Here is a 27,117-nt window from a genome sequence, read left to right as displayed (position 1 = left end):
GCTTCCTGCGCCCGCAGTCCCGCCCTCTCCCTCTCCGCCTTGGGTGGTGCCCGCTGCCTCGTCCCCGCTCCAGGCTCAGGGCGGAGGCGGCTGCCGCTCCCTGCTCCGCTCGGCACCAGCCCCGATGCAGGCCATCAAGTGTGTGGTGGTGGGCGACGGGTAAGTCCGAGGGGCGCTCGGCCGGGCCCGGCCCTGAGCCGCTCGGCCGGCCGGGGGGGTGTCGGGCCGCGGGGCGGGAGCGGCCCCGGGCCCCGCCGCGGGCCGTGGGCGATCCCGGTGCGGGGCGCGGCCGTCCTGAGGGAGCGGGGCTGGCCGGGGCCGGGCCGTGGCCACCGGGGGCGGGGGCGAGTGGGAGGCCGCCGCGGCTTCCTGCTGCTGCCGCCGGGCGGGGAGGGAAGCGCGGGCACGGCGCGGCCGGGGCGGGCTGTGCGGGGTCGGCAGGCCGTGCGCGGCCCCGGGCCGGGCTCCGCATCGCCCCGCGGCCGCCGGCGTGACCCGCTGTTCGGCCCTGGTGCGGGCCGCCGGGCGCCCACAGCCTGTGCGGGGCTGTCCGCGCCGCGGCCCTGCGCTGCCGCTGCCTGCTGGTGTGCTTTCATTATCAAAGCAGTCCAAGTGTATTAAAATAATCGCTGTGGTTTTAATTATATGAGCAACTTAATGCCGATTTGCAATACTCTTTGTGAAAGTAACAAACTTTCTGCTTTTTAAAATCTTGATTTTTGCAGTAAAACAGAGTGAAATGGGCTGAAACTCTGTGCAGATCATAAATGCTTTTGGGCAGAAACTTTTTTTGCCTGCAGACGTCTGGTCGTGTAAGGCTCCTTTCTAAAGGAGACTGATAGGTCCTTGAAATACGAATAGTTAATGATACCCTTCTCTGTAAAGAGCTGTTACACCTACTGGATCTTAATATGGTGCTAGTTACATGTGAAACAAGTTGGGGATGCTTTTTAGAATTGAGTTAACTCGTAAGTTTAGCAGTTGGATTTCAGTGTTTGGAATGCTGGAATTGAGAAAAGAGTGTGTGTGTTTGGTATTTTTGAATGTTCTCCATGCTACTGTTCCCTTCAGCTCAGAGGGATTCTCTCTCTTACTGGGTGTCAGAGCTCAGGGGAACATCACAGGCCAGCTGGAAAACAAGACTTGTCTTATGCAGTTTGAGTTGTGGGGTTTTTTTTTCTTTAGGAGAAACAAAAATCCCAGTGTAGACTGAGCATAATCGGTATCACAGCAAACTTCTGTAGATGACAGAAGAGTGAAGTGTAGCTAAATGGACTCACTACAGTGGTCTGTAATTTCACATCAGACCTCAATTTTCAAGTTACTTGTGTGTGTTTGGGGGGGGTTGTTGGTTTGTTTTTATCGATGTAGAATTCCTAAAAAGGCAGCTAAATATGGCTGAAAGATAACCATACAGAGTGCCAAATTTGTTTTGACTTGCTATGTAAGACTCAGATCCATATGAACATGAGAGTGCTATCTCAATAAATCATTGTCATAGTAGTGTAATTCTTTGATGCCAGATAGGATAATTGTGGACTGCTCTTTTGCTTATATTGAATTTAAACAACAAAGTTTTTAAACAACAACAAAGTTGCTTTTCTAGTATATATATATATTTATTTAATTCATCTGAACTCTGTATTTACAATGCTGTGAATAAATGTGATGCATCATGTTTGGGTGGGGAAAAGATTTAGTCTACTTCCTCCTCTAGAAGTGAGAACTCAGCACAAACCAGCTGTATAATGTTCAGTAATTCATTCGACAGAACAGTTCTTTGGGTCATTTCTTTGTAAACTGTCCCTCTTCCTAGAATTTTTGTTTTTCTTTGTCTTGGAAATGTAGGTGGTGCGGTTCTGCCTGACTTTTGTACATATGCGTGAATAAAATACAGCAGTTGAATTTATTTTCCTTCCTCTTTAGTTAGAAACAAGTCTTTCTAAGGTTCTTTTCAGGTACTGCTGCTCATTTTTTGGTAGCTGTGTATCATTCTCAGTTCACTGTTTTTAAAATACATTTAACTATTTGTGTTTCTTTGTGCTGTTGTTGCTTCAAGAGCTCCAGCGTTGCAGGTATTCTAGGAAATGTCTTGTTTGGCTTAGATAAGACCAAAATTTTAGTGTTCCTGTAAAACAATGCAGGTTAAAGATTTGCTTATGTAGTTTAAAACTTGGGTATTGTTTTATGTACCCTCCACAAAGATCTGCTAGGAACAAAAATAAACAAAGCTTTAGATGTACCTGTGGTTATTTTTAATTTGTTAATAAGTAGGCTGTTTCTCATATGTAACTCACATTTTGTTCTTAGAGTTTTAACTAGTGTGTGTTTAGACAACTAACTTGACTAGAAGCGGTGGCAGGTGTTCTCGTTTGGGCTATCATATGTTCACCTTGTTCTTTGTATTTTGCTGTGGGGATTGTTTGGGGTGAAATAGATGACAACTGTTGCTTTGGGCTGTCATGATAGAGAGCAGGAGGAATGTGCAGGACAGATGAAGAACAGCCGCTGGAGTAGCTGCAGGAATTGCTGTTGATTGACACTGGAGAAAAGCCTTGGTGGAAGTTATTTTTAGCAGCTTTTGTTTTCACTCCAGAAAGGCAGCTGTTAAGTGGCACAAAATCTCCAGTGATGTTGTGTAATGTTAGGAGAAGTTCTGTGTTTTGGAGAAATTACCAGTTACTAGATGCCACAGAAGTTGTCACACTTCGTGCTCTTTTGCAGGCATTTTTTAATTGTAGAAATACTTTAATAGCAGACATTTTTTTTTAATTGTGGAAATACTGTAAGAGCAGTAATTTACGAGTAATTTACGAGTCCTTGTTTGGAATTCTGCTTGATCTGAGGCCTTGTCTGCTAAAGCTGTGCTTTTTTTGTGTGTATTTGTTTTGATGGCTCAGGGAGAGGGGAGGGCGTGTGTAGGGTAAGTGGCTTCTTGCTGAGTGGAGTGTAGTGTTTGTGTGAGACACCGAACGCCTCAGGGCCCTCCGTGCCATCTGCAGAAAGTGCAGTGACTTGGAATTTGGTCACTTGTGTTACTGAAAAGTTCTTTAAAAAGTAGTTGTTTTGTAAGTACTGAAGAGCGTATTTGGGAGAGGGCGTGGCACAGTGAGTAATGCAGCTTATCTGAGAGCCCTGTGTAGCTAAACCTCCTATAGCAGCAGCACTGAACTCTTGATCTGAGGGTGGTACTGTGGAAATCTCAGCTGCTCTTTAATGTCTGAGCAAAGGCCTGGGCTGCTGTGCATCATGTCTGCCAGAGAGGTAGGTCATGTGCATCAGAGAAAGAAAGAAATGGCACAAGCAAAGCCTTTTGTGAAGGTTGCCACCTGTTTGCAGGTAAAACATGGCTCCAAGGAGCTCTGCTACAGTGGGGAAATCTCATAAAAATTGTTAGTATAAATAAAGAGAAGATACATTTTGTTTTTAGGAATTAACACGTAGGTAGTTATATAAATACACTGATTCCTGGGTGCTGCTTGGAATCAAAAAGGGACTCAGTGCTGTCTTTTCTTAAGGTAGTTTTGTTAAGCATTTAAAACTGGATTTCTGTAGGCCATGTTTTTAATGACAGTCAAATGTTGCTAGTTTCATTTATGTAATAGTGGGTGGACAGAGCTGTGATTAAGTAGTTGCTAGAAATCTTATGACTAATCTTGGTGTTATTTTAGATTCTTAGTGTCAGCCTTTATGTACAAGTATTTAAACTTTGCCAAACAGTTGGAATTCTCTTTAGGGAAGTTGCTTTATTACAGAAATTAGTAGTCTAAAAAAGTTGATAAAGCACTTAGAGGATGTACTTTATAAAGGTAGGCATTAGTGTTTATTTTTAAGACTGGTGACCATAATGATCTGATTTGTGTGGCAATGAGCCAAAAGGCAAGGAAGGCAGGAAACCTAGATGGAGTCAGTCTGAAATGGGGTTGTTGAACATGTTTTTTCTTGTTTAAATGACTCTGGCTGATTGGTGCTGCAGAAACACACGACAGGCCCTTCTGAACTCGGAATGAAATCTCTGCCCACCTTCCTGTGCTGTTTGATTAGCCAGAGCAGACTCGGGAGTTTCAGTGCAAGGTGGCCAAAGGAGCCTGCATGGACAGGATAGTTCTTGATCTGCTGCTGAAGATGTTGAGTTCACCATTAATTTGTTGGAAGCTCAAATTACCTGTAATGACCTTACTGGAAGCTGAAGCGTCAGCCCAGACAGGTTCCAGAAGCGTGAGAACGTGTTGTCTCTGCGCCTCAAGAGATTTCCCCGAGCCTTTGGCTGTTGCTCCGCTCGGGATCCTGAAGGTTTTCCCCATCCTTGTGAGCTGGCCCAGCACAGCTGTCTGTGTGGGGTTGTGAGAGCAACTCAGCAGCACATCCAAATTGATCTAACTCATCAGCAGGCAGCTAAAATAGCAAGTTGTCCTTATGGGGAGGAATAACTTTCCTTAGCTCCCGGTTCTGGCTTGTTAGAGGGTTAGTTCAGGAGCTAAGATAGGATCTCCTCTTTTGACAGCTGTTAAACAGGTATCTGTGTGCTGAACTGCTCCGTGGTTCTTTCCCACACAAGTTTTTTTTAAGGGTAAATCCATCTACTTTTGAGCATACCTCAGACCTTTTATAACACGGGAATGTTCAGAGATTGTTCTTAATGAGAGCAGAATTAAATGCCTCCTTTCATGATGCTATTATAGCTTGGTAAAGAGAATGAGTGCTGAAAGGAGAAATAACTTAGGCTGTGTGAGAAGCTGGTGTCTTAGAAGCAACATGGAAAACCGCATGGTAGGATCAGAGGTGCAGCAGATAGGGTGTTGTGCCTGTTGGCTCAGAAACGTAGAGCAAATTACAATTAAAAATGGGTGTGTGGACAATATCCCAGATAATTTTGCATGCTGAAGCGTCTCAGGCATTTCAGGTGATGACAGAAGCTATAAAATACCTTCTTGGACTAATGCAGTGAGGAGCTGCTTAAAGTTGAATGGAGAGACTTTAGTTGGATTGAGCTGTGACTTATGGATATGACAAAGCTCAAATTCACTTGTGAAAGATTTAGTTCAGGAGGCTCATGAGTCAAACCTCATACTAATGGCATGATCATACGTGTGGGTGCAGTAAGGTTTCAAAGTTGCTGCTGACTGGCTTTGAGCAAATGGCTGTAGTGATAAAACATCTGCAAGACGCTGCAGTTTTCCCTGCCCGGGAGCAGCAGGGGATCGGGCTGTGAGGCGGCTGGATCGTCGCCTGGCAGGAACAAATCACCCCCGAATCTCACACGGTCAAAGGACCCTGCACTGCGAGTGGGAAGCCTGCAAGGGAACCGAGTGCACTGTCACAAACACTCTTTGCAGGCGCTATTTAAAAAAGAAATCATTTCAAGTTTTCCTTGAACGCTTAATTGAAACTGTAACCAAAATTAAATGCCGTTGTTAATCAAATGTTTGACCCCAGATAAGGTGTGGGGAGGAGGGTGGAGAGGGAAGGAGCTGCCTGCCAGAGTTCTGAAGGAATCCTGGAACAGAGCCTTGTCCTGCCCCCATTTGAGGCTCTTGTGAATTAGATCAGTAGGAAGAGGTTTGGTGTTCCAAGTTTTTCAATACTGGAATGTCATTTATCTGTAAATCAGTTAATGAAATGTTTGAGTGGTGGGTGAATGCATGTGGGGAGTCACTTTGCAATAGCAGTAAATAATGTGAGAGTTATCATTTGTATTCATTCCTTAAATACTTGCAAGTAATGATGTGTTGAGAAATTATACTTTTCAAGCTTTCTTACCTTCACTTATATGGAAGTATCCCATTCCTGGAAAAGATAACCGTTTTGGAAATTGTGTAGGGCTATTTGGAAGTACTTCCCAGTTTTTTTATTTCAGAGAGTTGGAAGAAGGCCATCTTTCTGAGTATTCAGTCAGGTGACTAGGAGATTTTAGTAGTCTAATTAATAAATGAGAGTTTGTTGGGGGTTTTTGTGACTAAAAATTAATGAAATTTGGTAATTTATCACTTCACAAAGTGGATGTTTACACCAGGTGTGTTTTCATTGCCAGTAATTTTAAAGCTGCAGTCTGTCAGCTGTTTTGCTGCACAGTAGTGACTGGAGATATTCACTTGTACTTAGGTGTCTGGATGTAATTAGTCTCCTTCCCCTAAAGGAATATTATTTCTTGTTATTCAAATGAATGTGTTTTACATATGAACTTTCTCTTTTTGCAGTGCTGTAGGTAAAACATGCCTACTCATCAGTTACACAACCAATGCATTTCCTGGAGAGTATATACCCACAGTGTAAGTACTTATAGAATCCAAAGAACTCATTTCTGTCAGCTTCTCAGTGCCTACTGCCGTTCCCAGATTCCTTACCTGAATTGTTTGAATTGGCTGCAAGCACCCCTCAGGTGTGTGTAAGAAATATTTGGAGGTTTTATGTAGCACAGTCACACCAGTGCTTGCTGGTGGTCCCTCAGTTTTGGCTCTCTGTGCTCTCTAGGCCTGGCTGATTAGTGACTAACATTTACTAACATTTTACCAGATGATGTTCTCTTCCAAAACAGTGTGTTTCTGTCTGTAATGTCATTCATAATAAGCTGTCCCAAGGCTGAACAGCTTGTAAAACATCATATCATAGTCAGAATAGTTGTCTTACATGGCTAGTGATTTTTTTATTTGTTCCTACCACTTTTTGTGCTACTGCCAATCCTGTGCTAAGCCAGCCACAGCTCTTAGTTCCTCAGGCAAGACTGTGGAGACTCATTTATTCTGGTGCTTCCCTTTAGTCTTTCACGTAGGGATTTGTCAGTATCAGTATTAGTGCAGTTCTCTTTCCAGGGGCTTTTGGGGATGTTTGATACATGTGCAGGCTTCTTTGCCCTTTTCAGATTTCTCTGTATTTTTATCTGGCTGTGCTGCTCTCTGAAGTATTGATGAGTTTTTCAGACAACAAACTACATTCTAATAAGGTTTACAGATGACTTTCGTTACCCGTCCAAGGCCTTGTTGCCTTAGTTACTGCTGTTTCTTTTTGCTTGGTCTTAAATAGGGGTTTTTTGCATTGCAGAGTCTTGTGTTTCCCAGTGAACTTGGTTTAGCCTTATGAGTCGTTTAAACCTTTGCACCCACAACAGTGGTGGGATAAGAACGATGCCTCCACTGGCCCCTGGTTATGAGCTTTGATATTTCATTGGAGGGGATTTTGATTAGTAGGATTAATTAGCTTTTTTCTTACCTACTGTTGTCATTAAGGATTCCTTGGTTGTTGCTCCCGTATCTTCTGTTCTGAATCTCACACCATGAGACAGATTAACTCGCTGAGTGTCCCACTGAGACTGGAAAGTGCTTGCTAAGTACATCGCCTGCTTTCCTGTACTCACTGGGATTAATACTGCCTTTGGAAGCGCCACAACAGAGATCACTTCTGCTGGGGCTGGACCAAGTCTGTTGTGTGTAATTTTTTATTCCATTACCCAGTATCATGCATGCTATTTAAAGAACAACTTTACTGTCTCTGGGGAGCTGACAGATGCAATGAAAATGTTCCCTTCCTCAGTTTTCCCAGTTTTTCCCTCTGTGAGGGAAAAGTCTTGGGTGCCTTATTTTACTGCAAGCTAATGCAGCTAACTCTCTCTTTATTTTTAGTTTTGACAACTACTCTGCCAATGTAATGGTTGATGGAAAACCGGTCAACCTGGGTTTGTGGGACACAGCTGGTCAAGAGGACTACGACAGACTACGTCCACTCTCCTACCCACAAACAGTAAGAGCTGCAGGGTGAAACCAGGAGCAGTCTTTACAGTTTTGTCTAACATAAAGCATTTTTCTTTTTGAACATAAGGCCAACAATGTCACACCTGGAATTGTGTTTATTAGAAACAGTGACCTTCTTTCATTCATGTGCTGTAGCTGTAATTTATAATCTCTGGGGTGTGTGCAGTTGTAAAAAAAAGTTAAAATTTGCATGCCCTGTGTATTTGTGAGCATTGGTACTTGCCGTGTTTTGTGTAGTTGCAGCCTCAGAATTGTCTAGGAATGCTTGATTTAAATAAAAAACACCCCAAAATGAACTCAAAAACTCTTGGTGAATAGTCCCGTCAGCTAGTCCATTGATTTTAAGGTTAGCATGCCTGCCAAAGGCAGGGTTTGTTTTTGGTTTTAGGCGATGTTTGGCTGTAACCTGACACTGTCACTGCTAAGCACTTGATATTGTTTAGTCTGTGTGAAGATGTTCTACATGTGAAAGAGGCAGCACTGAATGAAGAGATTATTGCTATTGACAGAGGCTGTGGTGTCCCAGCTTTCCAATGTACTTCAGCCCGTGGTTATTTTATTGCTGGCTCTAATTTGTGCAGTGACATCGGTACAAATGTGCTTCTGTCTTCCCTGTGGAACTGGTTAAGTCCTGCCTGCATCCTGCATTTTTCCATGTCCAAGGAAAACACTGAAGTGATCTGATCTGCTCTCCTTTCCAGTGTGACTTCAGCTACAGTTAATCTTTGTAGAGGTGTTTTTGTAATCTGTTCAGAGCAGTGGCTTTTACCTGATGGAACTGTGCTATAAGTAAAGAACTGGTAATTTTCAGGGGTTTTTTGACACTGATTACACTTGCTGTTGACTGTCAAATATATGTTAAATGCTAATAATGTAAAATGCAAAATTGTTTTCACTCTACAGCATAAGGAACTCTTAAGGAACTTTTATTTAAGGAACTCTGTTGCTATTTTCAGTAATCTATCCTTAATTCACTGCTGCTCGCTAACTTACAGTCATTAGGCTTCCCCAGCAGTTATGATACACCAGATTGATATGAACTTGCCAGTTGTGGGCAACTGTACTTGAAATGCCAGAAATACCTGTCTATTTTAGAAGGAGAGACAGTGGAAAGCTGATTTTCTCTAATACTTAGTTATTTATAGGATACTTAAAACTTGAGTTTTGCTTAACATCATAAAAATAATTTCAAAGAAGTAGAAGAAGGTATGATGAAAGATCTTTAGTAGGGACAGAGTATCTGTGACAAAGGGACAGAATGCATATACATGTCTTCAGCCTGCTGGTAACTGTGGCTTTCTGATAGACTGCAAAAGAATTCTGTGTCTAAGCATCTTAGGGAACAAGTGGTGTCTGTGCAAGGATGTAGAACTGTTCAGTATGGGCTTGGAGCACTTTCAGTTATTGGGATTGGTTTCTTGCAGCAGAAGATGAAACAGGGTGGTAACTCTTGAAGTTCTTGTGAAGAAGTCTTCAGATTTCAGACTTGTGCAGTATCAAAGATTCATCACCCCCACAAAACTAACAAAAAGCACAGAGGAAGAGAACAGTGGTGCTGCTAAAACCTGACCTGTTTTTGGGATCTGGGTTCAGCCTCCTTTTTCCTTCACTGTGCTATTTAAAACTCAGCCCCTGCATGTTCTTGTGGCTCTCCTTTCTCAGTTTGCACCTGAAGGATGTTTTGGGCAAGGTGAAAGCAGCAGCTGTTGGTTACTTGGGCAGTGTGTGCTGGGGTCAGCCATCCAGCAGTTAACAACTGGTAACTTCACAGTGAGGGCTTGGCATGAATTTGTATCTTTTTCTCCTTATTCATATTTTTATTTTATTCTTTAAAATATACAGGAATTTAATACCTTCTCCTTTATGCATTTGAAATCCACTACTATCTCCAAATTTGGGAAAGGAAAAGTTGGGACAAAAAAGGTGGTCATGTCTGTTTCCTCAAGAGACCAAAGCAAAGAGGAATTGTGAGCTGGGTGCTTTTCAGGAGAGGCTGGGCCTTGCAGGTTTCCCCTGACAGTGCAGAACTGGTTTCTGGGGAAGGCTGGTGTCTGCTCTGGGTGCAGTTGGTTGTGCTGAATTACAGGGCAGCGTCTCTCTTAAGAAGAAAATCCTCCTTGAGAATATCTGTGAGCAGAAATTGCTGACTGGAAACATTTTCCCTTAAATCCATTTGAGGAGTAACTTTATCTCCTACTGTTATTAGGTTGGAGGAACCAATGGTAAGAATATCTTCCAGTCTGACAGATCAACCTATTGCCGTATGTAAAACTTTAAATAAACTTCAGTTCCAAGTTCTGTCATCTTGTCTTGCCTATGATAGTGATAAATTGGCCCCTATTTTTTGAACAAATACTTTTCTTGGAACTCTCAAATTGCTAGATCTGAGAACTCTGTTACCAAATTTATGTGAGTTGTTAAGATTAAATATTTTCTTGAAAACAAATATTTTCTCTTAATAGTGTGCAAGACACCTGAGATCTTCCAGTAATTCCTTGTGGTTACACCAAATCTTTGGATCTCTGGAGCTAGTGGAGGAGAAAGTCTCCTCAAGTGCAGCCCTTGAGTCCCCACAAACCTGCAGTATTGGAAAACAGAAGTAGTGGCCATAGTATCACATTATTTGATGTTGTTTCTTCTTCTTCTGGGACGCTGCTATGGAAACTTGTTGGGGTGATGCATGAACAACTGGGTTGCAAGTGCTTAGCAGTGATGTCAGCTGCTGTCCTAACAAAATGCCTTGAAATGCAGCACAATCAACTAACACTCTGCAATGCCTGATTCTGTAGCACCTTTGGTACCGGAATAAATACGGATGCAGAGGTAGGTTGGGGATAGTTGGGCTTGTTTGGGAGACACCTTCTGAGTTTTAGGTCACACAGCAAGTTTACATCAACATGGACAGAGGAGATGTGTTGGGGGTATTCTGAATGCTTGCAGACCTGGAGCGTGTCATCTGAGAAACCTGAATTGTATCCTGTGGTTACTATAGACATGTGCTCTGAAATGTTTTTACCTGCTCTTACTTAGAATCTTTTCCCTTCAGTTGAAAAGCAAGATGTGCAAGATCCCTAAGAATACCCACCTTTCTTTCTGCTTTCTCATTATTTAGAAAGGAAAGAGAGCTTTTAATGCTCTTTTCAATCCTAAATTGGTTATAGAGAAGTTCTAAAATCTTATTTTACTGGCATTCAGTAGAAGTTCCATAAGAAGTTCAACAAGCTGCTTCTGATTTGGATATGGAAGCAATAATTGTAGAAATTCTTGGGTGAATTTTTTTTTAAAATTTCATACCGTTGAAATTGGCCTTTGCAATTTAAGACTACTTCAGAGTTGTGTATTATATATATTACATATATATAATACATATATGTTATAAATATATATTTAGCATTCTGCAACATCCTATGCACATGAGGTCCTTGAAGAAGGAATGACATTTAGAGAAAAAAAACACAAACCTTTAAAGGCAGTGGTATTAGTGTCCTAATTGCTGGCTACTGCAATAGCTGATTATAAATTTAACTGCAATCTATTTGTTATTTGTTTCCCCCTTTCTCTCTGGCTGCTTGTAGCTGCCTGGGAATGGATTTCCCACTGGGAAAGCTGCCTCTGATTGTCATGTGCAACTGCATTGCTGACCTTGCCTTTTGCAAGTGTAGTGCTGGCAGTGTGATGGAGGTACTGGTGATATTGGCCTGTTCATGACACTCTCGGTGATTTCTCTGTTGGGCTGACCTCTGTCAACTTCTTTTGTAGGATGTCTTCTTAATCTGCTTTTCCCTTGTGAGCCCAGCTTCCTTTGAAAATGTCCGTGCTAAGGTAAGGAGCTGGTACCATTTTATTTCTGAATGTTCATCATACTGTTCACTTTACAGCACAGCTTGGAAATATTAGGTGCTTTTTTGAAATTGTTTTTCCCACAGGCAGCATGAAATGCCGTTTGAAAAAGCAAAATCAGTTTGCCTAAGTGAGTCATGGAAGTTCAGAGCACATGACACACTTAAGTACAAACTGTTCCTTGATGAATTGATAACAGTAATTTAAGTGTTCAGCCAGCAAGGTGCTGAAATCACATACAGAAGCTTTCCTTTTAGTACAGTTTGGGGAAAAAATTTCAAAGCAAATGCATGTAAAAATTGGACTGATAGCACTTGTTCCTGGCATCAGCCATTCTTCTGCACGTGCTCTGTGACTGTGGGCGTATTCCATGTCCTCAGACAGCTCAGCTGCACAGGAGGTGTTTCCATGGCCAGGGGGTCAGGGCTCTTCTGGGTGGGAGGAAACTACAGCCTTTAATGGGCTGCATTTTAAAAGTACATGGAAATAGCTGTTGGCTTCATTAAGAGTGATGTGCCCGTTTCTATCCTGCCCCGATGGGATCTGGGAGCTCCCTCCACTCTGACGGAAAGGGAACGACTGGGAGCTTCCAGTGTGATGTTCCAGGGCCTTCAGGGAACTCTGCCCCCCACCAAGAAAGGCCATTTTTGTCTTTTCCAGTGGTATCCTGAGGTGCGGCACCACTGTCCCAACACCCCCATCATTCTCGTGGGCACCAAACTCGATCTGCGGGATGACAAGGACACGATTGAAAAGCTGAAGGAGAAGAAGCTGACTCCCATCACCTACCCCCAGGGCCTTGCCATGGCAAAAGAGATCGGTATGGCAGCAGCGGGGTTATTGGTGGCTGGATCTAGGCTGTGTTTGTGGAAGGCCTTGTACCTTCATTAAATGGAATGCCTGGCTTTTGTTGTGGAGCCAGCTGGGAGCGGTGCAAAGCTGCTCTGTAACCGTGTCTCTGCCTCCCCCAGGCGCAGTGAAATATCTCGAATGCTCAGCACTCACGCAGCGAGGCCTCAAGACAGTGTTTGATGAAGCCATCCGAGCAGTGCTGTGCCCCCCTCCTGTAAAGAAGAGGAAGAGAAAATGTCTGCTGCTGTAAACGTCACCCTCCCCCACCCCATCAGCCCTGTGCTTTGCTCAAACAATGGAGCATTCACATGCCAATTTTTCTGTTATAAATCAGTTCTCTCCATCAATTCTTGAACCAATTGACAATTTAATGGTTTCATTTCTTTAAAGTATGATCCTTACCTTGCATCCTTCTAAGAGCAAACTCCTGAAAAGACACACCTATGTAAAGCCTTATTTTAAAATCCTCTTCTTGCTCAATTAAATGTTGCCAAACTATCTGCTGAACTAAGTCGCATTGTTGTGCTATGAACACTAAGCACTAAACTGTTTTTTAAAGATTCTTCTTGAAAATGACTCTAATTTCTGGTAGGAAATGCAAAATCTCTTTATAGTTTTTCACAGTAAGTAACAGTGCCAGGGAATTAGCAGAACACTGCGCTCTGATGTGTTTTATTCTGAACTGTTTTCCCAGCACAGCCGTTGCCTTGTGGTGCATCCAGCACCCATCTCTGGCAATGACTGACACCCCTGAGTCACAGTGTAAATGCTTTATCATTGGTAAGGGCTTGGTTGCAATCTAGTTCTTGCTGCTGTGATTGAAAAAATAACTATTCTTACTGAAGTGTATCTAGTCCTTTTGACAGCATTGTATTGTGATGAGTAAGTGGAATATTGGGTTGGATCAGGAGATAGTGCCAGACAGTATTTGACACTGTACAGCTGACTTACACTACACTGCCAGAGTAGCTCAGCAACCATTTTCCCAGAGGTGCAGTAGTGGAAGAGGTTGGTGTTCATGGGTAAATTCCTTTGAATTTCAAGTAGGGCATTCATGTAGGTACAATTCTGAATCAGTCATTCCCACTTTTATGTAGTAAATGCTTTCTTGTAGAATCTCTTCTTACTTGAGCAATATAACTTGTATTTTAAAAACCTTCTGATTAATAGACGTTTGCTTTTTTTCTTTTTTTTTTTTTGACTAGTATGTTCAAGCATATCCTCATTTTCCTGTTATTTCTGACCCAGTAAGTTATGCTTTCTGAGGAGCTTTTAGTATATTAACTAGGTGTAAAAATCATGTGAAGCAGCTTTACACATTTTAGTAATTTTTATATTTTATAAGCCTCTGTAACTGACAAACCTTTCAACCATCACTATTTGCAAGGTCCCCCCACTGTAACATGACTAATGCAGCCAAGTGTTCTTTCTGTCACTCCATGTGCAGCATTGATTGCGTAATGGTAACTTGGGTCTGTGAGGTTCTGTAATTAGTGCTGATGTTCTGTACCTTCCAAACTGGCAGGAATATGATGTTGAACTACACCTTTTCAACCACTAAAGCAAAATTTAAAAATAAAAGTTGCAAAATTGTGAAGTTTTTACATTGATCTTTTGCTAATGCATTTGGCAGTATGTTTTGCATGTATGACTTAATAAATCCTTGAATCACAAGTGTGGTAATGTTTGAGTTTCTGAGCGAGTGTCTATTGTTGTGCCACTCTGAGCACACACTCACGTTCCATGCCGGCAGCCTGTGTGCACGTGTCTCCTCGGGCAGTGTGCAGAGCCCAGGCTGGCAGTGGTGCTCTGAGAACCCAAACTAACACAGCACTTGGCAGCAGCTCTGCAGAGGCATTGCCCTCTCAGTGCAGTTGTTACAGCTCCTGCTTGTGCAGTCCCTTAAAGCTGCTGGCAGTGGGGGCAGGTTCTCTGTGTCACTCCACTCTCTGCAAGCAGAAATGCTCTTCCTCTGAACTGGTCACAGTCTGTGCTGAAATGCCCCAGATTCCAGGCTTTTATTTAAAGCCCTGCTCTGTGTGTTGCCTCCCCCCTCCAGAGTGGCTGCACCCAAGGCTGGTGCGCTGGGAGCACTGTCCCTGCTGCTGCAGCCTGCCCTCATTGCTCTGACAGTCAGCACTGGTACCTGTCATTGCACAGGAGCCAAGGTTTTATTCTGCATTTAATTCTGTGTCCATATGCAGTATCACAGCAGGAACATCCACACAGTTATTTCTCAACCACATCATACTGTACTTACATCAATTTCTTTTAAATAAATGCTGCTGAGCCTTAAAAAGGAAAAAATAATTACACACTAGAAACAAGGAGTCCACTTTTAAAAAGTCGTTACAACTGGTTACAGGTTCTTGGCAGAATCAGTGGTGCTCAGTAGCTGGAGCTAGAGCTGCTGCCCAACATGATGCCAGGGCTTGAATGATAATTTTTTTTACTTCTCATTAGGTCATTTTAGTTTAAAATCAATAAAAGCAGTGATAGAGATCAACACATACAAAAGACAGGTAGATGAAAGAATATTGCACATGTCTATCCAAGCAGCATTTAACCACAACAAGCCCTCCCCCACAACCCCGGGCTCCCGGCACGATCTGTAAGAAAGAATAGTGCAATGACTGAGCGTGAGGCGGCCCCGCCTGGGCCGGCCCCGCGCACCCTGCGGCCCTTCCCCACGGCCCCTCGGCTCTGCCACGGCCCACGCAGGAGGAAGGGACGTGGGGGCAGAAGTGGAGCTGTGGAGGCGGTGGAGGATTAGGTCTGGCAGGGCTCTGCTCTGACGCGTGGCCACATCGTTGTCACACACATTCGCTTTGGTCAAGCCTTCGGCTGCTGCGCCAGCGCACGCAGGCTCGGCCGGAGCCTCTCGTGCTGATCCGTCCTGGAGAAGCCCAGCCCTCAGCACAGAGACACAATCTCTGCTTTCGGCAGCACAACATTCCCCGAGGTCGCTGCAGAGGCAAGGGCACTAAGACCCTTGTTCCTTTTATGCAATGTGAGAAAAGTACTGAAATCCACTTCGGCATGAAAGTGGAATGTGTCCTGAATACCTGAAACCTGCAAAGAAGCCCCCCAGGTTGTCCTTGAGCTGGGTTATACTGCACTGGGGTTGTAGTCTCGTGTTTGACAAGACAGACACGATCCATGTTCCTGAGACAAGCTGTTCAGAGCTTTGAGCACAACATCTGGCATGTGGTCTGTGATCATCTTGGGACTTATTAAAATGCTGCTGAAGACAGTTTCGTTTGACCATCTTGCTGTGTATTTAGTATCTGAAGAACACAACCTAGGGAAAAAACACACCACAAATACAATGGCTGTGTCAGAGGTGGAACAGGCAACCTGGAGACTCTGGCCATGGCTCAGGGAGGAACTGAGCCCTCTCACAGCAGCAGGTGAGTTCCCAGAGAGCTGCAGCTCTGCCCTTCAGCACACAGCTGGAATTGCTGCCAGGAAGTGTCCCTGAGGGCAGAACTGCACCAAGTGACACTGTGCTTTAACAGGGAAAGAAGCCATAAAAGATTCAAATAATCCTGCTTCCAAAACCATGGAATACAGCCTGAGCAAGGAGGGGGAGGGCATTAAACATTCACGTGGTTAATGTCAAATTTAGGGAGTAAGCCACAGAGGTGTAAATAGGAAACCAGGCAGTACATTAAATGCTGCACACAGGATGCACAATTCTGTAAAATGAAATCCCAGATATGTGATGGGGGCTCTTGTGTGCTAGGCCCACTTAAAAAACCTCCCATTATTAACTGCTGTGCTGTGGCGTAAAAGACAGAAAAGAAATTAACTCAGTGAAGTAGAAGAGCAGCCATTGGGAAAACCTGCCCAGGTCAGAGGTGTTCAAGTATCTAACTTGTAAAACCAGTATTAAAATCAGTAGAAATTAAAGATGTGAAGCTTAAACAAAATACTGACCTACTGAATGGGCTGTTTCAGGTCACTTTGACTAAAAAAACCCAACATCAACAAAAACACACAAAAAACCCCTGAACACACACACTGCCCCAACAAAGCCACAATCCTCACTCTTCCAGCAGTTTCAGCTTTCTGGTGTCTTTGTCTCAGCTTCCTGCATCCACAGAAAAGCAGCAAGTGACAGGAAAAACTACAGACTGTGTGGGTACTGGGCCAGCTGCAGCTCTCCAGCCTGGCTGAGTCAGCATTACAGACAATATTGCACCTCTTTCTAATCACCAACATTAATGGGACTGCTCAGGGAAATGAGGTGCTTTGTTACCACTTCACCACTACCAGGAGACACTGCAGATCTGCAGCCTCAGGCACAAACTGCAGCCTGGCAAAGCTGAACCTGCCAGTCTTAGTGATTAAAGTCCTCACTTCAGCAGCTGCAAAAACAGGCAGGATAAGGCATAAAGAGAACAGTGGCCAGGGATTGAAGTGAAACAGAAAGAAGCTGGGAGGCACAGAACAGAAACTGAAAACTGGGTAATGTGCAATAACCAAAACTGAATATCGGACAGGCAGGTAAGTCACAGAGCTGTAAACATGTACTTAGAAAGGGACAAGAAGCTGTAAGTAGACTTTAGGGAAACAGGAGAGTGGAATTCATTATTTCACTTACCTCCTAGAGCTGCTTTCTTCAACAATGTGGATAATCTTTCCAGGCAGATACAGATGAGGATACTGAGGGGTGAGTTCAAGTGGGATTCCTCCTCCAGGGCGTTGTATGAAGGTGACCGATGAACCATCAAACTCTCCTCGGCCAGGAGGGGCTGGGTCAGGGCATCCTGGCTCCTTCCATCCAGCTCTGTTGGGAAATCATCAGGATCTCCTCCAAACACCTCGTACCAACACCCCCGCAGCAAAATCTGGTACTGAAATCAGAGAGAACACTCCAGCTGACTTTGGCATCTCTTCAAGTAACTTATTCTAGTTTGTGCTTGCACACACTTCATCTGAAAATACAACTAAAATTAAAACTTACTCTGTGCACATGCTCCCCAAACTTTGATAATCATCTCCTTCCTGAATTTTCCCCACAGTAACATTCATTTCAACAGTGTGGCTCCTAAGCCTCCAATTACACTACAGAAATCACCATCTTTACAGCTGAATTACTCCATGTGGGTTCTGCTCTGCAGGTTTAACTTTTCTTGCACCTCTAACACCTAACTGTCCATTATCTTACTTATGACATCACACAGACCATCTGCTCATCCCTGGGACTACATGGAAATCTTGTGGGTGTGGCAGATTCAACTTCAGATGTTCAACAACGGCAGTTCTGAATCTTTAGGCCACACCCTGTGTAGCTGCAGTACCATCCTCCCTGACACCAGACTGATCCAGCACGTTCAAAACCCTCCTGCTAACAGTAAAAAGAGGGAAAGAATTAACACTGTAACACAGACATACTTGCTTTCCAAATGAATTCTGACAGTATTACATAAGTAAAATCAATAATTTGATTACCTACTGGTACTAGTTATTACACTACTAAAGTAAGTAATCTGACTTTTTGTAATTTTAGCTGTTTGGGGTTTTTTCTCATTTTTGTTTTTTAATAGTTTCCCTTTATCAGCAAAACTGGCAAACAGATAATTTCAGGTCTTTGATGTTGTAAACTGGTTTACTGGGAGTCTTACTGAATCCTAATCTCCAAAACCACAGTTTTACAAGATAGGAGACTAGCTTTAATGTCACTGAATTAAAAGCAAACAACTTTGTTCTGAAACACAATTGTAACTCTCACCTTTAAGATCAAAAATACACACACCAGCAGTCACTGCATTAAATCTGGGGTTTAACCCAAGTAACAATTCCACAATTTTAACCAGGAACTACATTTGGTTACCTTGGGTCTGTTGCAGTTTGCCACAATCCTCACTATTCTTCTCTTTAAATCCTCCATATTGGGCATACTTAATGTTTAAATACACAGAAAAAAGTAAAACAAAGCCCCCTATTGTCTGCTATCAAACACATCTCCAAATATCAATTTAAAAGTATTTTCATCTCACCTTGCAACAAGGTCTTTCCCAACAATGACTGATATAATGAAGTGCTTAGTGTAATCTGCAAGTGATTTGCTTAAAATAAAAAAAAAAAAAAGAAAAAGGCAGTTTAGATGCACTAAGGAGAAAAGCATACTTTAGTTTTAGGATGATCATTATGATTCAGTAAAATTACAAGCATTTACAGTCAGTGCTTCAGTGGGTCCAGATCTTCTTTCTGATGGTGACAGTAACTTCAGTGCTGACTCTAAGGGTGTGTGGATGTCCAACAGGCCAAGGCAGACAAGTCAGGGGCATATTTTTCTGGAGCATTTACTTTAATTATACTGCCTGCCAGAACTCCCCAGATGTGCTTCATTCGTAATGCTCTGCCAAGAACTCAACTGTAACTCCAGATGGAGCAAATTAATCTGAGTGGGGAGGGGAGAACATACAGACTCTTCCCACAGTCAGCCCACAGTGACCAGCTAACACACCTGGCAGCTGCCTGGACTTTTACAGCTTTGGCACAGAACCAAGCAACAGAAATCTCTCACCTTAAGAGCCCTCCTGGGGGAGAGAAGGCATAACACCTCAGTGTGGGGAAGGAGTTCCTGAGCATGATGGCCAAGATAGATGCTGTCCCACCACCCAAACTGTGGCCAACTATCACAAGTTTATATTCCTGCAGACAGAAAGGCAAACTTAGATGAACACAGAAAAGGTGTGGGTAATTTTTCTGACAAATCAAATTATTTGGAAGGTAACTTACTGGGGCAATTGTGAAAGCTGGTTTAGAATTCCCTCATTTATCAGTTTTCGATAGATATAATTTGCAGCTTGAGTTATTCCCTACAAGAAAGAAGTTCATGTTAGAAGGGTGTATGTAATCTGAGGTGTGACACATAGTTTAAATACAACACCATCACAGAACAATTTCTTTTTGCAAAGCTGGTCTTCTCTTTGACATCCTCCTGCCAGAGGTCTGGTTATAACCAAGAGGTCTGTATGTATGGGTTAAAAAGGGTTGGGGATATTTCATAAGGACATTAAGTCTGACAAGAGGATTAAAAATTCTACCTTGCTGTGCCAGAGGCAGTATTTGATGCACCAAACACTGAACTAATTTGTGCAATCCATCTGACAAGGATGAATATTCTGTTTAACTAAGGATCCCAGGTGTTTATAGGTTGCTCCTGCTGAGCTGATCTACAAAGAGCCACAGGCTGCACACACCTTATGCACAAACCCATTCTCCAGAACCTCCTCCAGGGTCAGGTCTTCACAGTCTGCTGACAGATCAGTGAGGATGTCCTGTGAACAAAGCTTTGGTCAGGGCTCCCTGCAGGGCTCTGGGGCCCACGTGTGGTGCTCTGCTGCTCACCCCTGTCAGAGGGACATCCCCAGCTGGCTGCCAGGTGTGTGAGCAGCACAACACATCCCACCACACACCACCAACCCCAGCAAACACACAGCAACCACAGCTCCAAGCCTGGCAACTATCTCCAGCTGCAGACAGCCCATCATGGATGCACCTCTGCTCACAGTGACCTGGAATTATCCCTGCCTGTCCTCCACTCTCTCTTCCAGTAGCACAGGGAATATTACACATCCAAGGGCAGGGGGCTTACAACTTAAACCTGGAAGACTCATACCTGTGAGTGGGTTATTTTAACATGTGCCAGCATAACACAATTTCCTCTGGTACTGGAAGTTCACTCATTTCTATAAAGCTAATTATTGATATCACATGGATGATACCTCAAAAGACAAAGTTCCTCTCACTGCGACCACAATAGCTTCTTTTTTGTGATCCAGAGCAACAAAAAATGGAATCTCATAGATCTGTAGAGAAAAAGTAATCAGTAAAGACACCAATTTTTGTAATGGCAAGCACTTGTTCTCACCTTCTGGAAGCTCTTACTGAGCTCCATACTGTACTATGGAAAGAAGCTGAATTGGTCTCTGGTTAGTTCAAAGTGCCTTTTTTCAATACTGAGACAGATTTATACCAATGAGTTTGTGGCTGTTCTGTTAGATTAGAAAAGAAATCCAAACTGAATGTTTTCATTTGGCTTTGCATCTTACACTTCATAAATGCTGAAGGCAAACTAGACCCTTCACCCCTTGCTTTCCCTTAATTAATCACTACAGCTTGCTGAATGCCTGTCCAGATTGTTTACCTTGTTATGAAAACTGATATGAATGAAGTCTCTGTACTGCAGTCCTGTTATTTTAGGATGGATCCAAAGTGAAAGTTGTGACGATCACTGCCCGTTATATCAGAATCTGTTGGTCTATTTCTGCAACTAACAAACACAGAAGAGAAAAACTTTCATGTTCCAGTTTTTTAGGTTTCCTTTCAAGGAATCAAACTCGGTTAAATTTGCAGAGGGCCTTCTGCCAGGAATCAAAAGTGCTTTCTTTTTGCAATAGCACCAGCAAACATTCTGATGCAAGATGTTACCTCTGCCTTGTTACAGGACTATTGTCAGAGGAAACAGTGCAGTAAGAAAAGAATTCTTACGGTTACAAGCCACTGAGAGAGAATACAAACAAGGAAAAAGGAAATTCAAACAAAAATCTGCACAGCAATTTTATCTCATGTTTTATCCACAGTATTATGTGATAATTTTTTTCTCCAAGTGATTTATATTTCAGTAGATTATATAGATATTTCTTACTAGTAATTACAAAAATCACTCTTCCACTCACAAATATCAGTGGTTACATACAGTAATCCTACCTAGCAACATGCAAAATGACATACTGACCACAAACATTTTTAAGTAAAGAGGTCAAAAGGAACAAAAAGGAGGCTGAAGAGACAGGGAACTTCTTCTAATTCCTTAGGACAGAGAAAACTATTGATAGACTTCCATTCCTATATGTAAATCTGTCCCAAAACACACCTCTAAAAAGCCTCATTTTAAAACATGTTTCATTTAATTCAAATTCTTCCTTTGTCATCTTGCTAAATGAATTTTTTTATCTCCATCACAGACTTTTCCCATGTAAAGAAAGCCAATCTGTTTGAGGGTGGAAAGACATTGGAATTTTGTTTCTCTGAATTTCTGGAAGATAACTCTAGCAGTCAAGCTCATGTACTCCCAAGAGTAATGAAAGCAATAATAATTTAATGCCACAAAAATACTGCTACTGTAACTACTTTATTTATGCTAAGACTAGTTAAACAGAAGGCAGCTATGTGTTTTTGAGCTCTTGGATCAAACCTACCAGTCACCATTGAGCTTACAGAGTGCAGTATATGGGTTGGTGTACACGTAGTAGGGCCAGCCATAGGCAGCTGCAGCAAACAGCATGTAGTGAGCAGCATTCTCCAGCTCAACATCCAAATCATCACTCTGGAAAAAAAAAGGAAGCAGAAAAAGGGAGGAAGGTGTGTTAGGCAGCCTCAGAATAAAACTGAACACAGGGTAGTTGGAATGAAAGCATGATGAAATACACACTGCCCAAAAGGAAAACCTCAAGGTCTAAGAGGAACTAAAAATAGCCACTTGTATTTCAAGAAAAAGCCTGTGTTTATTTACGTAGCTACACAGCTCAAGGATCTTGAAAAGCTCTCAGTGAATCAGTTCCAACACTGATACATTGATAAACTCAATGCTGAAAACAACATCCACCCCCAACACACACAACATTCACAACATCCACTATGCTGCCTGAGGACGTCCAAGGGAAGGCCAAAGAGGGCAGCAGATCTCTCTGGTAAAGACTTATAAAGCACAACCTCATCACACCAGCTGGATTCAAAAGAAAGTTGACTGGTTGAAGTAAAAGTACATACATCTATGAAACACAGGCTAAAAGGAGGGGAAAAAATTTACAAAGGCACTTGTCTACTGAAGATGAGCAAAAATCAGTTAGCAAACAAGCCCCCACCTGCAAGTATTTAAAAGATGCCAATTTTGCTTCTTACCTTGTCTGGGTACTTGCAGCAGACAAACAGCCCACAGTACATACTACAAGATTACCTTCTCAGTTCTATGCAAACAGTTCAAATATTCATTCTACCTCTGTTCTCTTTCTCTCCCAACTCTTCAACAACGATCAGATGTCCTAAATGGTTCCTTTTTTGCACTTAATTCCCATTCAAAATTCTACTCATGCAAAGGCAGAAAAATGTTTTTGACTACAAACTTATTGTTTTCACTGCATTTATTAATAACGTACATGGTTATGAATTTCTATTGCAGTGTTTAATTTTATCAAAAGAATAAACAAAACCAACACCCCCTCCAAAAAAAAACCCAAAACAACAAAACCAAAAAACAAACAAACAAAAACCTCCCTCTCTCCAGAAAGAAGTATATTTCAATTTGATCTGGCACCATTTCCTAGAACAATTGCCAAAGGCTGCACCAACCCTATCTTACCATGAGAGACGATGGAGAATGACACAGGACTTCTTCAGGCTCTTTGGGGCAATTTTCCATTTTATCCTGCTCTTGATGGAGCAGAATCAAACCAGCTGCTATGTCACTTGGCACCAGATCAGTGTCCTGTACAAAGACACGGAAGACCCTGTAAACCATCCCACAGCTGAAGGTGGCAGTGCTCTGAGCAGGAGCAGGGCTCCCCCTCTCACCGAGAAGTAGCTGCGGAAGAGCTCGGCGATGCTGGTGAAGGCCACCCGGTGGTCGTCGTCCTGCACGATGCAGCAGCACAGCAGCCTGATCCTCTTCTCCCACACCCTGGTGGCAGAGCTCTTCACGTTGTACAGCAGCTGCCCCGACTGGCTGCTCTCCAGGTTGCGGCTCACGCCGTCAGGTAGAATGTCTTCTTCCCCCGAGGGGGTCAAAGACAATGACAACCCCAATGACGGTGAAGATGATAATCCAGCTGTCACACAGGAGGGAGTGGGATAACGGACTGTGAAACCAGACACTTCTGACAAGCGTGCAAGAAATCCCAACTACAGGTCTTGGCAGGCTGAAACCGAAGCTGGGCATGGAATTCTGTAAGGAGACCTCTGCTGCTGTCCTGAGGCTGCAGCTCTTTGGACTGTGCTTGCAATACTCTGGGCACCAAAAAAGGCTGTTGGCTCAGTTCACACAGGGCACCAAACCTGAAATCACAGCCCAGTGCTTTGGAGGCAGCAGCACAGAGGAGTGGCAGCTCCATTTTTCACTACCAACTAAGTGGTCAGGGTACCACACTCTTCATATTTATCCAGCTTTCTGCACTCCCACTGCCCCTCTTACCCTTTCTGACCTTCACCTCCTTCCCTTCACTGCAGGACATGGCTCTCTCTCCCAAGGCAAGCAGCTTTTTTAGGGAAAGATACAAATTCACCTTCCTTTCCCACAGGCTGTAAAGCTCAGATTTGTGGGAGGCACCTTTACCTTGCAATAACTGTCCCAATGACACCATTTATCACAGTCTTCTCACACTGCACGCTGTTGTCTGACACCACACAGCTCCTACAACAGCCCAGATGAATTCAGGGAAATAGAGGAAGGCGAGTATAAAGTATTTTGGGAAGTGATTTTCTTGGGCCTGGATTAGAAATTGTTCCTGAAATTAGAGAGAGAGTTTAAAACAAGAACCGTTCACAAATGCACCTCAAAAAATTCACCTCATAAAATTCTATCTGGAAATATGAATTTTCTTTACAGAAAGTAAGAAACTTAAGTGAAACTATCATAAAACTATCATCTTTCATACTAATGGAAAGCTATCACTGAAGCTAAGACAAACAACAATGGATTTATAGCTGTGATTCTTATCTACTACTAAACCCAAAGCTATATCCAGGAGTCCTGGCTCATCTACAGGTTCTTCATGACTCCTGGGGTCTGCTTTTATTATTCTATTTGGCGTTTAGCTGGTTAATGTTTCATTTTCAGATGCTAGTTTAGCGGGCTACCATGATATCTTTTTAATGGAGTTACTAAATAATAATAGGAGAATAAAAGTAGGACCATTACCAGGACAAATACTTCCCAGGCTATTTTCTGTATTGTTATTTACTAATAACCTCTTTGTTTTAGCACTCTTAAAGCAATAAAAAAGGGAGTAACTTTTGGCCAGCTCATCTCCTTAAACCAGTCTGCAGAGTAATGAGATACTGGGGTGTGTGTGCTCAGGTGTAGACAAGTAATTTGTAAAGGCTTTGGGAACTGTTTCCAATTACAAAACTGTGGTTCACACCCAGTGACAGAGCTGTTTCCAAAGTCATCAATCCCCAGGTTGCTTTTTCCCATTCCCAGGTTGCAGCCTGTCCTGCAGCAGGTGGTTGCTTACACAGACACAATCAGATGGAACTGTGCTTTCTCTAAACAACTTTTCCTTTCTCACAGCACCACCCCCAGGGTGAGGGCTCCAGCCAGCTCCCTGCTGCTCACACCAATCGCCAGGACAGCACAAGGGCTGGGCAAGACCAAGCAAACCCAAACTCATGCATTCCACCACCTCCAAACACACTCAAACCCCGTCAACACCTCCTCTCTGTTTCCTCCCTGGAAATTTACCTCAGAATTCCTCCATTGTTCATATTTGGCCTCTTCCATTTCTTAGTTACAATGGTCTCGTAGCTGAACTGCATAACAAATAAGTTCTTTTATCACTGCTGTTTACAGTTACATCTCTCACCTCTGCACCTCTGGTGAGAGCCTGGTGCTAACAACACCAAGCACCTGGATTTGACCCCTGTATGGCCCACTCACTCAAGAGCTGGACTCCATGGTACTTGGGTCCTTCCAACCCAGAATATTCTGTGAAACTCTGATATAAACATCACGGTCTGGCTGATCTTACTTCCCCTCCTCTGGAAGCTTTAGGAAAAACCAGTGGTCAGATTCAAGGCCAGGATTAGCATCCACATCCCTGCTCTGTCATAATTTCTCTTCATGAACTTTTAAAATTGCTTAAATGGAAGAAAGTATAAATACTTATTTACAGAAGCATAAATACCTATTTTCAGTGTATCATGAGAACAAATATATGAGAAACTGTGGAGTCTCATCTGTTACTCCAGAGACCACACACATATTTAAATTAATCTCTTAACATTACTTCGATGATCAGGTGCCTCACCAGGAAAAAAAGCCTTCCTAGCATTTTTAACCCAAAATGAACCATTTCTACAAATAATTAGAAGCTGCATTGGGGTCCTTACTTCTGTTCAGCCATTCATTTGAAGCTGTGGGTCTTGTTCTATTTAATAGCACTCACTGTTTTAGTATGACATTTATATAATTAACTTTTCTCTGTGTTTTTTCCCCAAGCAAGCCACTGCAGCTCAGGGACTTTCACAAGACACGACTAAACCTGCCTATGCACGGCAGAACTAACAGGCTACTTCGGATGATTCTGGATCCACTTCTCTAAACTCCTGTCAGAGAGGTGGAGCAGTGTTACATTGGAGGTCACACAGAGAGTTTTCAGGATGCTCTGACAGCAATGAGCCATTAGCTGCACTAAGCTGCTGTGTTTATTTATTATGTTAGATTCCAGACTAATGAAGGGTATACTATTAAAGCAAATACAATGCTGATGGAGTTTTCCAAGTCTGAATACCATGGAAACACTTCAAATTTCTGGCAGATTTTAATGTCGCTCTAGATTAGAAACACCATATCTATTACAATCCTACTAGATAAACACAAAACAGCCTCATGAACTATTTACCTTGCATGCTGATGTATACAAGAGCAGATAACGCACATATGATGGAAGCCAGAAGAAGGATGAGGCCGAGCAGGTAGCTGTGCAGCAATCCTCCCCCGGGACAGTTAAACTGCCCCTTGTGAACCGTGTAAAGGACAAGAATCCCAATCCACCTGCCGGGAAGCGAGATAACAACAGTTACAGCAGGAAGGGATAAGTGCCTGCTGCAAAGCAATCACCTGATCGATAGTGGTCGTCTTAACGAAAGCACTGCACAAAGATTAACAGCAAAGGACCTGTTACATAAGGAAAGCGCCAGGATGAAACCACTACACGAACACTCAGCAGGAATTACAATTCAGCTGAGCGCACGCGGAGCCACAGCCTCCCTCTGCCAGGTGCCACCCATTCCCTTCCCGGGATGCCAAAGCACGGCGGCTGGAGGACACAAAGCAGTCACCGTGTTAGTTACGAACCCACCGGAGCGCTTCTGGGATTAAGGCCAGCGGCTGAGGGCGGCCCGGAGCGCGGCGGCACCGCACCGTGCGCGCTGTTCCCAGGGACCGGCACCGCGCACCCCGCCGGGCACCGCGCACCCCGCCGGGCACCGCGCACCCCGCCGGGCACCGCGCACCCCGCCGGGCAGCGGCACCGCGCACCGCCGGGCAGCGGCCCCGGGCGAGCCTTACCACACCAGCCTGACGAACAACTCGAAGGCGCCCGGGAGCACGAAGTCGTCGCTACCGATGGCCCAGCGCCGGCCGAACAACACGAGCCCCGGCATCCCGCGGGTCCCGCCGCCGCTCCCTCAGGGCCGCTCCGCTCGCACACGCCGCCCGCCCCCTCAGGCCTCGGCGCCCGCGGGGGCAGCCACGACGTCACGGGGCGGTGACGTCACACGGCCCGCTCCGCCCCGGGTGCGCCCCGCCCACACGGGGCAGCGCATGCGCCTGGCGGGAGCCCGCCCCGGGCCGGGCCCAGCGCGCGGGGCGGCGGAAGGGCGGCGGCACCCGGGGCGCGTGCGCGGGGCGGGCCGAGCAGTGACGTCACACCGCCCCGGCCCAGGCTGT

The 27,117-nt window shown here is 43.9% G+C and overlaps 2 protein-coding genes across 2 annotated transcripts; one reads left to right on the top strand and one right to left on the bottom strand.

The window, feature by feature from the left end:
- On the top strand, window positions 1-14,111 carry RAC1 (Rac family small GTPase 1). Its single transcript, XM_066329672.1, is given in 8 exon segments — window positions 1-159; window positions 6,198-6,269; window positions 7,617-7,734; window positions 9,952-9,974; window positions 9,976-10,006; window positions 11,505-11,567; window positions 12,246-12,405; window positions 12,557-14,111. Coding segments are annotated over 8 exon segments (633 nt in total). The 5' UTR covers window positions 1-124; the 3' UTR covers window positions 12,688-14,111.
- A 495-nt stretch (window positions 14,112-14,606) lies between these two features.
- Window positions 14,607-26,942, bottom strand: DAGLB (diacylglycerol lipase beta). Its single transcript, XM_066329671.1, is given in 21 exon segments — window positions 14,607-15,738; window positions 17,044-17,113; window positions 17,116-17,296; window positions 18,277-18,348; window positions 18,442-18,511; window positions 18,973-19,100; window positions 19,188-19,204; window positions 19,207-19,267; window positions 19,652-19,729; window positions 20,177-20,260; window positions 20,599-20,651; window positions 20,654-20,724; window positions 21,653-21,780; window positions 22,813-22,938; window positions 23,025-23,214; window positions 23,216-23,278; window positions 23,782-23,848; window positions 23,851-23,894; window positions 23,896-23,953; window positions 26,069-26,220; window positions 26,737-26,942. Coding segments are annotated over 21 exon segments (2,001 nt in total). The 5' UTR covers window positions 26,832-26,942; the 3' UTR covers window positions 14,607-15,545.
- Window positions 26,943-27,117: the final 175 nt, after the last annotated feature.

The sequence above is a fragment of the Sylvia atricapilla genome, chromosome 15 (genome assembly GCF_009819655.1).
Source record: "Sylvia atricapilla isolate bSylAtr1 chromosome 15, bSylAtr1.pri, whole genome shotgun sequence".
NCBI lineage: Eukaryota > Metazoa > Chordata > Aves > Passeriformes > Sylviidae > Sylvia > Sylvia atricapilla.
The sequence above is the reverse complement of the archived record's forward strand: the minus strand, read 5'-3'. Positions and strand labels throughout refer to the sequence as shown.